This window comes from Ammospiza nelsoni, chromosome 7 (genome assembly GCF_027579445.1).
Source record: "Ammospiza nelsoni isolate bAmmNel1 chromosome 7, bAmmNel1.pri, whole genome shotgun sequence".
Taxonomy (NCBI): Eukaryota; Metazoa; Chordata; class Aves; order Passeriformes; family Passerellidae; genus Ammospiza; species Ammospiza nelsoni.
In genome coordinates this window covers 16,112,076-16,126,889 of record NC_080639.1, presented here as the reverse complement: position 1 = coordinate 16,126,889, position 14,814 = coordinate 16,112,076, and the positions used below count along the sequence as shown (strand labels likewise).

Here is a 14,814-nt window from a genome sequence, read left to right as displayed (position 1 = left end):
TCCTCTCCTATTGCATCCATGCTAGTACCCAGGCCCACAGATGTTCTTTTTTCATTCTTTTTATTATTTTTTTCTATAGCAGATCAGCACAAGAGTGAGCTCCAGAAAGAGCCTCAGTTGTTCTGTTGATTCCTGACATGTGCAATTACATTTAACCTTTTCATGCACAGCATTATGCTTGGCAGCTGGGTGGATGCTAAATGCCGTCTGCTTTGCTGCATTCCCTCCTTTATCCTCCACTGAGGATAGCAGCACTTGGAGCAAATCTCAAGCAAGATATCTGTGCACCCTCTGCTAAACCTCAGGCTGTTTCATCAAAGTGGGCTGATGGGGTTTAAACAAGTTCAGTGTTTATATTCTGCTGCAGAGTTTTTGTGGTTTTATTAAATAATCTGGGGGGATTAGGGCAGAAAAATTATTTGGTATTCTGCTAGGCCATACACTCTCAATTTTGTAATGATTCATTTGCCTAGTATATACTGACCCTTAGTGGTAAACTGAGATTTTAATTGCATTTCCAAGTTCCTAAATTTTGCTTTTTCTTTGGCCCAACTGTTCAGAAAACAGCAGGAATATTTGCTGTGCATCAGGATAGTCTATCTATGTAAATAGCCCACAATGTCTTCAACAGACATTAACAGGCATGTGAAAATAATGATGGCAGGTGTTATTAGCTCTTCTGAAGGGAGGGCTGTGGGAAGCAGGAGTGTAGAAAGGTTATTCCAAAATGCAAAACAAGAAGGCTGGCATTGAGAGGCAATACTCTCCACATAATGAGAAACAAATAAGAACTCAGTATCTGGCACTAACGAACACCTCAAGCTAACTGTGGAATGAGTATTAATTAGGTTTCCAAAATAGCATCTTTCTGAAAAGCAGCTGAGGTGTAATATTGCTCCTTATTAATCAAAGCAATGGGACAATGTGAACTCTGCAAAAAATAAATGGTTTGCAGATGGCTGTGTGCATCTTTAATAATGACAGAAGAACACAAGTTACAGCTTTAAATGCCAGGGACCCTTTCTGCATCTTCTCCCTTTCAGAGAGCGATATTTGCAGTTTTCAAGGCAGTGAGGAAAGTGTGTTGGTTTCTTATTACATTTTCCCTGCAGCATAAATTCTGTTGATGTGCTTCCCTAATCATTCTAATTATACTGCCATATGTTGCTCTCATCTTTCTTTCTCTCTCCTAATGGGACATAGATTCTCTCTTTTGAATATGTCATTTGTTTATTACATTTATCAAGGGTTTTAACATTATATGGGACTTTTAATTGCTTTTTTAAACACTCAGCAGATTGAATATTAAAAACAGACATGAAGGTCAACTATAAATAATATTTAAATTGCTCATGACATTTTTATTCTCTAATTTACTGGAAATATCAACTCTGTAGTCATGGTCCTGTATCTGCTATTTACTTGAAACCACACACGTCCTCCAGAGTTACTTTGGCTGCAGTCACAGTTCTGCCCTACCCCAAACCACCTTGTGCCTAGCGGATTAGGAGTCTTCCCCGGGTGGGAACACTAAAATAAAGATGCATCATGTATTAAAATGTTTGACCCAAATATGCTGCCATTATTTCCAGTTGTGAAGTCCTGCTGAACCCTAAACAATAAAGGTGAATGTTCATTTCTGACAAGTAAGAAAAATACACTTCTCTCTCAAAGTCGAGCAGTCTCAAAGATAAAGAAGGACAATTTCAACAAAAGAATTCAATATGGCCTAAACTTAAACACATGCTTTGTACAGAGACATTAGGCCCTCAGAGTACCCTGCACCACAGAAAACAAAATCTGTAAGCCAGCTGAATACAGAGAAAGCAAGAAACAACCAATTACTATCCAATTAACAAATTAATTTCTGGTATAATGACACCATCTCTCTTGGATTTCATGGAAATGCATCATAGGTGAATTTGACCCTTTGGCTCATTGAATTTTGATTGAGATAATCATATCTGACTTTGTACAAATAATTACCAATACTTTCATGTACCTTTAGGTTTATTCATGGTATTATGATACAAGTCCCACAGTCTTTCTTGCAGGTTCAGGAGTGCTGCTTGTAGGTGCACCAGCATTAGGTCCTATGTGGTGATGAGAAAGCTTTAAAACTACAGTCCAAATAAAAATGAAGAAACTTCTGTTTCTGCTTAACTTCCATCTTAAAGTCAAGAGTGCACCTACCATTTTGATTTTTACCCCCTTATTTGGCCACAACTCCATTACTTCTGGTTTGTAATAATGACCTATACAGGATGTTGCAAATGCATAAAACTCAACAGCTTTAAAGTTCATGTACTATGTAATTTCAGAATAGCTGATTTTGTTAAGATATTATCTGTCCAAGTTCAGCTAATGTAAAGTTCCCCAACAATTCTCCACTCAAAAGCCACAAGCAAAGGACTGGCCTAAGCACAAAGAATGTATTTTGCAGCAAAGTTCATCCCAAAAGTTTTATAAGAGACTTTTTCCTATTTTTTATAACAGATTTTTCCATTTATAACTCCACAGTTATGACTTTCTTTGTTCCCAGGGGAAAACTTAGATATTCACAGTTTGATAAAACTTCTGATTGTTTGCCCTGGGACATGGAAAAGGAGTCTCTGGAGACACATTAAGTACTTAAATGACCAGGAAAGTAAAATTATTCCAGGGAAGTAGCCTAAATGTTTGCATAATGTTTGACAGAGGACAATTTCTTTTACTCATAGCATTAAATTCAATTCCACTCATTTTTCCATACTGTTTTTCAAGGAAGAGATTTTTTAAAAAATTATTTTAAAAGGATGTACTCCCCTTTCAGACAAACCTTTTTCTGCTAAACTACTCTACACAGAAATCTCCAATCTGCTGCTGGAGAATGTTAGTCATACTTACATTTTCCTCTTTCTCATACAATAACTGTACAGTCTGTTCTAAATACACATTTTAGGCACTTACCACTAGTGACCTTGATTTGTTAATTTGAAATTATTTTTATCACAGTAGTGGCTTGTTTGACTTCTGGCATCTCTACAAGAAGAAGGTCCTTTGTGCATGTAGCTCAGATGGTACCTGGAAAAGATGAACTGCAAAGAATGTGGTATAAAGTAGTTGTCTTGATTTATTTTCATCATGTACCTAGTCAGGATTTGTACATGTTTGAGCCTATAGGAATCTTTCCATTCATTTTCAATCCAAGTGGATAGGGGCCCTGTTTAATTCCATTTACACTGAACTTGGATTGTAAAATTTACACCATGCCATGAAGGTATCCCTCAAAATCATACCCTTCCTGAAGAATTGTTGCTAACAAGTACAGTCCCAGTGGCTCCTTCAATTTCAACCATAGTATGTATTTTTTTTTTGTATAAAAAATATTTTATTGGTTATGATTTTCTTCATGTGAGGGCTGTTTTAGCCATAAAGGCTAAGAAGGCAAGACTAGCTTAAAAAAAATGTTTTCAAATGGGTCATGAGGATGTGAGTGAGTTTTGTGTGGCAAACTGGGACAATAATGGGAAAACTGTGGAGTCCCAAATGGGTGAAAGGGTTGGAAATGACCATATATACACAGTGTCACTTCTCAAAGTCAGTCATACACAAAGGAGCAAATTGCTCCAGGAAATCAAATTTGTAACTAACACTCAGGAGCTTCACAATCCTTGCCCTCAAATCAGATTTATTTGGGAATATCATCATAGGAAATATGGACAAATACAGCAGAATAAAAACACACAGTTGTAGATTGCCTCCTTGAAAATTAAATTAAAAAAAACTTGGCTAGATCATAACCCATAACAATATTACATAATATATCTGTCATATATCTCAAGATAAAAGTACAAAATAAAACTCTTGAGGGCTCATTTATAGCTACAGCTGGTCGGTGTGCTCGATGCAGGGTACATGCCCAGAATGCTGTGGGAGAGATGCAGATACAAACACCATTTCTTAGGGCCCCATGCAGTGTTTTGGTAGCGCAGCCTTACAGGTTTCAGAGATAAAACTACTGTCCTGGGAGAGGCTCTCTCAAGAAGCCTTTCTCCCAAATGAACCCAAATTTCACCCAGCCCAAAGCCTAAACCAGCATGTGTTGGTTCTATTGGTCTTTTCCATCACAGAAAATTTCTCCTCATCCAAACAACACACCAAGCTTTGGGTCATGTCCAGGCAAAATCTTGCTAAGAATAAAGGAAGGAAAAAGGAAGAGAGTCAGCTGACATTAACAAAAAACTAAAGACTCTTCTTGTATTTCAGTAACATCTACCACAGTGATAAAATCTGAATACAAATGAGCAATAGGATTATTTATAGAAAAATCATTCTTCTGTCCTAATGAATGAGATCTGCAGGCAATGAGCACCTCCTGTGAGACCAGGAGCTCCTTCTAGCTTCTGCAGAGGGAGATCTTGGTGCTCACTATGACAGCAGGACACTGAGAGCCCCACAGGGTGCTTCAAGTTCTCTGCAGAATCTGTTATATTTTCTGCTTGTATTTTCAGGGGAAAATTTTTGCAGTGTAATAAATGTCAACGGGATAGAGACACAGGAAAAAACTTTAAGTTCAATATGATAAAAGTCTGAAAGCGAAAATACAATATAAAGATTAAATTCTGATTGCTTCGGACTTTCAGGCTCAGTGAATCATAAATTATCATGTTGAAAAACAGTCAGTAGCAAATATCTAACTGGCCCAGTTTTTAAAGATAGTAGTTGTCTTTTGTTCTTTTCAAATTTGGTGGGAACTATAGATTATCTACTTATCTAAAATAAGTTTCTGACTTCTCAGATCTTAATCAAAAAGATTTTCCACTGCCACAGCAATGGCAACTTACAATTTTAAAAAGTCTGATATGACCATTAAATTTCTTCTCTTGTCATAAGGACAATAAGAAGCCATAAGATGGTTTACATTTTATTACAAAGGAAGAAAAAGAGTCCAACATTCCCAAAAAGGATGCAAAGGTGCACAGAGCGGTCCAGGCTACTAATAATTTGCTCAAACACCAGCAGAGAATATATATAAATTCTTAACTCTTAGCAAAAAATATTGATTGCGTTATAACATCTATGATACAATTTCATCTGTTAACATTTTCATTCGTTAACGGCACTGTACAGAAATTTGTCCATGCTAAATACAAGCCTTGGACCAGATACACAAAACAATTTAAATGTATTTTTTACATCCTATATGCACAAACATTTCTTAAGTTAAAACTATGCATACTACTTATGCATAGCACATATATGGCTTACATATTGAACGACAGGAATTCCGCCTCTTGGCATGCCCTTGTCCCAGGGCTCAGAACTTACACTGTTCCCAGCTCAACTTTGACTGCTCTGCTGTCAGAAAAGAGACAGTCAACAGGTGTGGACATGTAAGGGTCAGCAAAGGGGATTGTTTGGTGATTCCTTCTTCAGTCGGACCAAGCGTGCCCTTGTGGAGGTGGAGCCTGATGCCTGCTGAGCTCTGGTTGTTGGGTCCCTGAAGCAGCACATGAACAGCACACAGGTCCCAATTGCCCCTGGCACAAAGGAGAGTGCCACTGCCCCCACAAGTCCCCTTCAGAGCGGACCATGGCTGATTAGAAAGACTTTTTCTTCAGTGAGGTAATAACCACAGGGTCCAAAAAGGAGAACAGGGAGCGTCGGGAGCCACCTGAGTGCCTACAACCTGAACGGGAGCCTAGAATTTCCTGGCAGGTTGCAGCAGAGGGAAATGAGGTTGGCTGCAGCTGTGTGAGACACCCAGACAAATCAGGAGGGGTCATGTGCAGCTCAAGGGAAGAAGAGATGAAAACGGAGTTCCTTTATGGGCACAGTTTGGGCTGGAGGGCTCATTCTGAGGCTTCTTGCAGAGGTAACTGCCTGTGTGCTGCTGTTTTTGCTGCCCCTCAAAAAGAAACAAACTCTAGGAAAGATGTTGCTGGATGCATGTTGTCACCTTTGCATTTGAGATAAACCATGACACAATGCCTCTGTGTCACCTTCCAATTCTGTCTGAGAGGCAACACAACATTTTGCTGAAGTGAAGCAATTTTCATGTATTTCTGTTGCTGTCTCTTCCACCCAATAAAACAATAAGTACCAGCTTCATGGAAGAGCTGACACCAGTAGTGTTGTTGTTCAAAATATTACAGAATTCAGAATGTTTTAATCTTTAATGCCAGATGCTATTCAATTAATTTTTAAGAGAATTTTCAAAACCTTTCAAATTTGTTCAATACCAGTTCTGTCCATATGGCAGCCACTGCAGGGGGGAAGAATCTTCATTTGTGCAGGCTGGTCAGCGTAACTTTGCAACTTCCCTGTACAGTCTACAAACATTTATTTCCAGATATTTTAAGGAAGCTAACAAGTAGGACTTTTATGGTGCATGCAGCATGATTGCATGAACAAGTATCAAGAAACACATTTCGTTTTGATTTTCCATTTTCAGTGGACACCAGCAGCAGTGACACGTAACAGCAATCCCAGACAGATGACAAACATCATGTTTTCACACGTCTCATGATTAACTGGAAATGTCTGGTACCAGTGATGCAACAAAGCAAGGTCCAACTTTGGCTGAAAAGATTATTTTGGCTAGTTTAAGAAAGCAGAATAGAAGAGGAAATAGCAACACAAAAACAACTGAAATCTTGTGAATTTTTAAGTGCCTTGAGTTACCAGCTCAGGGTTTTACATTTTACAGTTTTGAACATTTTGTTCGATCACTCTCCACAGAAATAGGATGATCCAAGAACAAGTTGACAGATAACAGCCTCTGAGATCATGAGGTAGGAACAGCTAGAGTTCTTTTCTCCTGCAACAGAGGTCAAATGAAAATTCATAAACAAGAGATTTCTGATACTACTTCTTCCAATATTCCATGTACTTGAATTGAGGATGATTTTTCACATGATCATTTAGTCTGACACTAAGGATTCAGATTTAAAAGTATTGGTTTTCCTTTCTTTATACTGGATTTTTTTTTAAGGTGACATTGAAAGTGGGGTATTCTGTGTCCTCATTTCAACATTTTGTAACATAAGGACAACTAGGATGGAACAAAAAGGTTAAGAATAGCACTAAGCAAGCCTTTATGGTATAATACACTCCCCATTAAAAGAAAGAAATTACCAAATTACCTGTCCTGCCTGAAATGTCAGAAGCTTATGAGAAATAGCAGATCTAGTTCTGTACCAGTGCTTCTGTCTGCTCCGTGGCTTTCACAATATCTTCTGACTTACAGTGTTTAGGCTCCCCTGGAAGACAAACAGATGAGATTGGCAACCTGAATGGGGCAGTTAACCAAGTCAAGAGAATCTGCACAGCCATAGACAGACAGAATCTAGTTCCTCAAGATATTTTAAGGATAAAATGAGGTTTCAGTCACTGCTTCCTTTAATTGCTTTCTCACCAGAATAATCATCAGCTTGAATTAAATAATCATTATGGTTAATCCACAAGGTAAAAGATAGAATGAAAGCAATAGATCACAGCATGAAACAAAACTCTGAAGACTTTTACGTGAGTGTGAATAAAGTGGGTTTGGTTCATTTTTTTGTTCCAGCTTATTGAAAGTCAAAATTCACCCTCTGCAAAGCACTGTTTAAATCCTCTTTACTGTAGGCTTTCAAATCAGAGTCTGAGTTCCTCCCAGATAATGAAAGATGCCAGTGTCAGGTTCTAAGAACTAAATTCAATCAGATAGGAGAAATGACACAGAGTAACACAAGCAGCTTTCAAACTAAGTGATACAACATGAATCTCAAGTAGACAATCATAGAATTAAACTGTTACTTAAACTATTCCTTCAGTAGCTTTGAATGAGTACAGCTGAGGGATTTATACACTGAGATGGCAGGCAGGGTACAATGTAGCAAACTCACAATGTTATTTACTAACTACATATAATAACTTCTCAGTTTTATCCACTTGATAGAGAGATCCCACCAGGAAGAACACTGACTTGAAAATGTCAGAAAGAAAAAGCATAGAAGTCTCTAAAGTGGAAAAGATGATCTGGGAGAAGTTTAAAAGTTATAAAAATAGTGAGGGGAATATTTTTGAAAGCCAGAAAACTAAGGTAGAAGTAGCTGAAAGAGAAAGCAGATGATGCATGATCCGAAAGGAAAATTGAAAGATGATGGCGAGTTGAAGAGGCTGACTGTTTAGAAAAGAGAATAGGAAGAGAGGAAAGAAAACTCAAGTGAACAGGCATGAAGAAAAAAGAAAATTAATACCTACAAATCTGCCATGGCTTCACTGTAAACAAATAAGAATTGCTACTGATTTCACCTTTGTTTCACTACCTTGAATGGTGGCAGAGTGTGTGCTGCCCACTCTGTAATGCAGACACAAGCAGATGGACCACATTCCCACAAACTGCATCCTACACCACCCTTTATTTTCAATCAATTTAATGTAGGTGCAATACAGACAACCAATACCTCAAAGGCTTTTAAAGTCTCAAAACTGGAATAGCATTAATTAGAACAAGAATGTCTACAGATCCTTCAGCCTGTGGCTCTTTTTGGAGGGATTTAGCAAAACTTTATTAGCATTATTATCTGTAAAAACAAAAACAAAACAAAAAAAAGGGGGGGGGTGTGGGAAGAAGTAGGAAAGCAAAAGCTATCTAAATATTCAGATTTTAAATTTAACACTTGAGTTTGTGAAAGCCTTAAAACAAGACAATTAATGGAATTACAGAAGATGCTGAGTTGCAAAGGACCCCCAAGGATCATCGTGTCCAGCTCCTGGTCTCACTCAGCACCATTTCCAAGAACCACACCCTATGCCTGAGAGCCTTATCCAAATGCTTCTTGAACTCTGTCAGCCTTGGTGCTGTGACCACTGCCCAGGGAGCCTGTTCTGGTGCCCAATCACCCTCTGGGTGAAGAACCTTTATTATCCCACCTAAACCTCCCCAGCATAATTTCAGGCCACTCCCTCAGGTCCTGTCGCTGCCACCACAGAAGAGATCAGTGCCTGCCCCTTCTCTTCCCCTCATGAGGAAGTTGTAGCTGCAATGAGGTCTCCCCTCAGTCTCTTCTTCTCCAGGCTGAACAGACCAAGTGACCTCAGCTGCTCCTCATATGGCTTCTACTCCAGACCCTTCCCATCATGTGGCCTCCTCTGGAAGGTCCCTAATAGCTTAATATCTTTCATATATTGTGGTGTAAATTTTAAAAACTAAACAGTAACTTCTAAGGTGTATATGGTTTTCTGTTTGTACATCAAGTTTTTTTATGTGATAAAAAAAATGAGATTGCTAATGGCTGCTATCTTCTAAACCCGATCTTTTCTATAAACACATTATTTGCTTTTTAAATCTAACCTTCCCTCCATCCTTACCCATGCCTGATCAGGGCTGCCTTCCCTTAGTCCCAGGCTCCTGGTGTACCCAAGGAAGCAGGCAGCACAGCAATCTGCTCCTGCTCTGCTGGGACACGGAGATTCCACACTCGCTGAGCCACCGCAGCACTGAGCGGCCACCAAGCCTTTGCCTGGCACAGGGGATCCCCTGGTGCCACCTGCAGCACCATAAATCAAACTGGCTTGTGGATGGCATGGATCTGCCCACTGCTGTTTAGCCTGGCTGCTCTCACAGGCTGACTGCTGGTGATGTGGAATGTGCTGCACACTCGGTGGGACTGGGCAGTCATCCCCTGTCACAGAGAGTGGAGCTACTGGCAATCCGTTTTATCACAGATTTATTATCTCCCTTGCATTTTGATATTAAGGATTAGTGTGGCTATCATCACAAGTGAGGAGTTAAGTTTGCCAATTAGCATTTATAAATCACTGAAATGCGGAGTCGTTTAATTAAACATAAGCAGTTTTTAAAATTAATGTTCTAATTAATAAATCACTCGGGAGTAAAGGAAAATCATCACTTTAAAAAATCATCTTATAATAGTTTCATTTAATCTTGTATCATTCAATTAAATTAAAGTGAGATGATGGAAAGGAAAAAAGGTATTTGTGGAAAAAAACAACATTCAGTCTCAACTGCAGTGGTTGTAACAGCGACGCTCCAGTCTTCCCTTTGAACCAACCTGGACCCAGGGCAGAGCTACTCCTGCCACTAAAATGTGATGGTCTACAAGAACTACACCTAGAATGAGATGTGACACAAAAAGCAGAAAACAGCCCCTTTTTATTTTTTTTTTAATGGGGAACCCCCACATCATAGCACATCCAAACATTCATTGACAGCTCCCAAGAATGCACACACATCATCTTCCAGCGTTCCCCAACTGCTGTAATTGAATCACAGAAAACTTAACTGGATTTTCTGCTTTTTATAAAAGATAGAACAATGACAGCTAACATATGAAATTTCAACCTGAATAACCATGTTGCTTTTCTTTTTCCTTTCTATCTCACTCTTCCAGCCCTAGCACCCACAGGTGCTCACTTCTTCATCCCAGGAGTCAGCAAGCACTCTGGGCATCCCCTTAGCCTTCTACCCCCCAACCCTCAGTACAGAAACTACAGAAGTAGAGAAGCCTTCTTGGAAGAAACATGGAGAGTGTCCTGACAGATGTATGGTGTCTCTTAGAACACCCAAATAAGTCTAATTCGTGAAACAGAGAAAGGTCAGGTGTTTGCTACCCTCTGCTTGCTTGAAGCAGCATTCCATTGAAAATGTCTGACCTTGGTTAAAAGAGTCTTGTCTGCATCCACTGGACATCAACAGAGGTGCAAAAACAGTATTGAAAACCTAATGGCTTCTTATTCATTTAATAAATTTCTCAGTTTGAAGTTTCAAAGTAAAATGCATTCTCTAAAAAATTTCCTGCTTTAGAAAACAAATGAGATTAGCATGCTATAAGAAATCTCTGTTCTCATTTGAAGAGTGGAATGTAGAGATTGAAAGGTGGAATGTAAAGCTCACGCAACAATGTGAACTAACTGCATACTGAGTTGTATCTGATCTCTCAAATATAATTTTTGTTGATCAGCCATCTGAAGACCCACAAGTACAGCTACACCACAGCTACCTTCTGCCAAGTCTGAAAGATAAAAGACGCAGCATTTCCTACAGCATTTCTCATCCAGGAGATGAAGGACTTCTCTAAGGCACTTAAATTTTAAGCTGAGCTTTAATACAAACCTGTTGTAAAAAATACATGTCAAAAGATAAAATGTCAGTTATTAGACAACGTCAAATGCTGTGAAAGTAATTTTAGTGTAAATATTTTGATTTAGGGCCCTAAATTAACCATCTGTTATTTCTGATGGAAAAAACCTGTCAACAATAAAAGCATGGAGCCATGGAATGTGGAAATCTAGAGTAGGTGGGAGTTCTCCATAAGAAGGTTTTTTGAGAAATATGCCAAGTCATATACTCATGTCTAAGCTAAGCATTATAAGCACTTCAATGCTGCTGCTCAGACAATGCCATACTTCTGGCACAATATTGCAAGGCTTGCTGTCATTAAAGCATTAATGAGTTTCACATTTTAAGTAAAAGTGAGGAAAAGAAGTGTCATTATATCCTTGATTCTTCTCATTACCCTAACACCTCAAAGCTTATTCTAACTATAAGCAAACTTAGAAAATAAAATGAAGATGTACAGTGTCTTCCTCTTTGATAACGTCTATTCCTCATGGCTTGGGCATGCTGCCCTTGACACTGTGTTGCAATCTCCAGGTACTAGACATGGTCATCTTGGGATAAAATACTTATGCTCTAAAAAACATATTCTGACATTTCAGCGATGTTCTGGCTGCTCCACTTGTCTAGCAGCTACAGTCAAGAGACTGATCCTCCTGATTAAGTGAATGGCACAGTCCCATGACTACTACAGTTGGCAAATTCCATCTACTTAAGCTTAACTCTTGGATTCACGCTATGTTTGGTACATAGGATGTGGTTTACAAAATAACAATCGTATTAGGTACCCAAACTAAGGGGAGCAGATATTAATAGTGTAATTACTTTTTCTTTTCAAAAAGAAAATGTTAAATAGATCTGTTCTGAATAAGTTCACCTTATTCTTTAAATTATTCTAAAACCATTCTTCAAGTTCAACTAAAGTATATTCTCTAAAGAATTTTTCCAGTAGATCCCAAATAACTGATATCAAGAAGTTGGTATTTTTTTATATGCTTCTATTTGATGTTTTAGGATACTACCACTTTTACACAGGCCTGAACAAACTGTTCTGTGCTGGTGGTTTGTCCAACACCTTATTTCAGTATTTTACATTGCTGTTGATGTTTGACAGGGAGATACCAGACACTGCTGCAGCTTCACCCTGGACAGCTCCAGGAGACTGGCTTGTGCTCTGTGATGAAGCATTACCATTCAGTGGGGCTGTATTCTGGGTCTCTTGCTGGGCATCGCTGAGATCTTTCTGGTTCGGATCAGAGTTAGTGCATTTTTCTGAGCTGGGTTCATCACTCAGAGGAGTGTCCAAAGAGACTACTTGTAGGACGATGGATCTGGGAGGACAGGCTGTACCATCACTCCCCTGACTACTCTCATTTTGTGTCCTTGTTGCCTCTTCCTGTAACTGTGCATCTGTGGAATTTCTGCTTTGGTCTTTTTCCTGTTCACCAACATTGTTCACAAGTTCTTCTACAAAGAGGGAACAAAATAGGTGAATTAGATAAGAAGGATATGCCACAATTTTTTTATTTCAGAGTAGTGACATATAGAGCTGCACACAGGAATACTGTGAACATCACTTTCTGCATGAGGCCATGCCCAGTGTTTAATATGGGTCAGATTCTGCTCCTGATTGCACGACTGCAGCTGAACCATAGCAGTCCCCTTTCTGGTTTGGTGTCTAACGTGTCTCTTTTTTGGCCAAAATACAGAGCAAGGAGCATCATCAGACAACAGTAACCTGAAGGATGGGAGCAGGAGGACCCCTTCTGCAGGCATGTCCCTCTGCAGTGGTGTTTACAGCACAGGAATTGGAAGAGCAGAGCTCATCAATTCTGCAAGACGGAGAGGGCATAGAGGGGAATGCCCTCCTGGGGATGGGGCAGGCATCAAAGCTGAGGGGAAGCCCTCAAGGAAATTGGCCTATCAACCTGGAAAAGTCCCAACCATCCATTTGGGAACCAGCTGGAACGAGCTATAGGGTGTTATGTATGTGCTGTCCCATACCACTGCCATTTTGGCTAAAGGCACATCTAGAATGGGAAGGGACAGATATGGGGGAAACTGTGCTTCAGAGGACAGCAGCAACAGGAAAAAATAATGTTTGTGGAAGGCTCTACTCATTACTTTATTGTGGAGACCCAGAGAACAGTACAAATGAAATGGCCCAGAGTAAAAGGAGAAAGAACAGAACAGTGCAGAGAGGTGGCACCAGGAATAACTAGATGAAAAATAAACAGAGAATGGAAAACTTGTGATGGCAGGTGAAGTGTCCAACAAAAAATAAATGTACCATGTTCATGAAAGGCCTATTTTCTTGCTATTGTAATGTGCATTTCATAAATTTAGATTTTAGAATCTGTACACTAGTATAGAAGATACCACATACTGTCAATTTAAAAAGTTAGCATTGCAATTTGAACAACACGGGCATAAAACAGCTGCATGATATTGCACAAAATTTCTAATTTGGATGTTAGAAATTACTAAAGAAGCAAACCAATCATTGAGATACGGATGGAGTTCAACTGGCAACTCCCAGAAACTCTGATTTTGAGTGAACAGTCCAAATGCAGGCCACAAGGGATTGCACATGACAGCTGAAAGATAACCCAGACTGTAAGCACATTTTTATTGCTGTCAGCATTTTGCACCACCTCACTTTTATAAATCCAGATAAAAGTTCCCCCTGAAGTACAATTTGGTCTGTGAAATGGGATGGAAGGGAGTATCTTCAAACCCAATGTGCAGAAGCATGAAATGATTAATTTCCTTTTTTGTCATTTATGCTTTCTAGTACACTTCTTTTAGAAATCAAGAACTTTAAAATTTGATCAATTTCTACATTTTAAACCATTTTTTCCAAAACTTTAGTGTCCTGCTTGGTTTACATTCCAAATCTTCTGAAACAAGGACAGGTAGTCTTTTTTTACAGACTTCAATGTAGCTCTTACAAAGAAGAGGTTGGGTTAAAGCCATTCAAAAATATGTATATGGAACTTGATGCAACTTATGTTCAATCTAGAGACATTATTTAAAGCACCTGTCACTCATGATATAACCTACCTACATAAAGATTTTTTCCTATGAAAGTGATTTATGCGCCACATTCACCTCCAAATGGAACAACTACAGTATTTTTCCTTAGCTTCATAAAAAAAAACCCAAGAAAATTAAAAGATAAAATATTTCACGTTTTTTTTAATAGTTTTTAACTTACTGTTCAGGTGCATCAGTAAGTTAAAAAAAGCAAAGCTGAACTACAAACACACATAAAACTGTAATATTAATGTAGCTCATGTTGGTGAGATTAACCAAAAACCTAGTAAGAAGAGAGTATTTTTCTCATTGAATAGTTTTAGGACTATTCTAGCCAGAATTCAGCTGTGTTTTGGTGTAACTGGATGGCTGACTGTTTTATTCTCAAATAAGAAAGTTCAGAATATTCATACATGCAAAATCCACTGGTTTTTTTTGTTCAAAAAGCCGAATATCCAAACTTAAAATTGTTCTTCTTCACTCCCTAGCAAACTTAAACTGGCAAATGAAGGTTAAAAGTTTAATTATAAAAACTCTGATGCTTTTTTCCTCATTTAAGTCATTATGGTCTCCAATTTCTATGACAGTCCTTGACATGATCTCAAATTTGTCAGTTTAAGGATACCTAAACCAGAGCCAATTTCTAATTTGGGACTAACTGATGGATGGAG

General features: G+C 38.7%; 1 protein-coding gene across 4 annotated transcripts in view; it reads right to left on the bottom strand.

The window, feature by feature from the left end:
• Positions 1–3,087: 3,087 nt before the first annotated feature.
• Positions 3,088–14,814, bottom strand: part of PDE1A (phosphodiesterase 1A) — a 159,746-nt gene continuing 148,019 nt past the window's right edge. For 3 of the 4 annotated variants that reach the window (XM_059475597.1, XM_059475596.1, XM_059475598.1), the window contains 3 exons: positions 12,299–12,574; positions 7,128–7,244; positions 3,654–6,802 (listed from right to left, as the gene is read on the bottom strand). In XM_059475597.1, coding sequence (XP_059331580.1) covers positions 7,171–7,244; positions 12,299–12,574 — 350 coding nt within the window. In that variant the 3' untranslated portion in view covers positions 3,654–6,802; positions 7,128–7,170. Of the gene's footprint in view, positions 6,803–7,127; positions 7,245–12,298; positions 12,575–14,814 lie in introns of all 4 variants that reach the window. The other variant, XM_059475595.1, reaches the window with a different exon arrangement.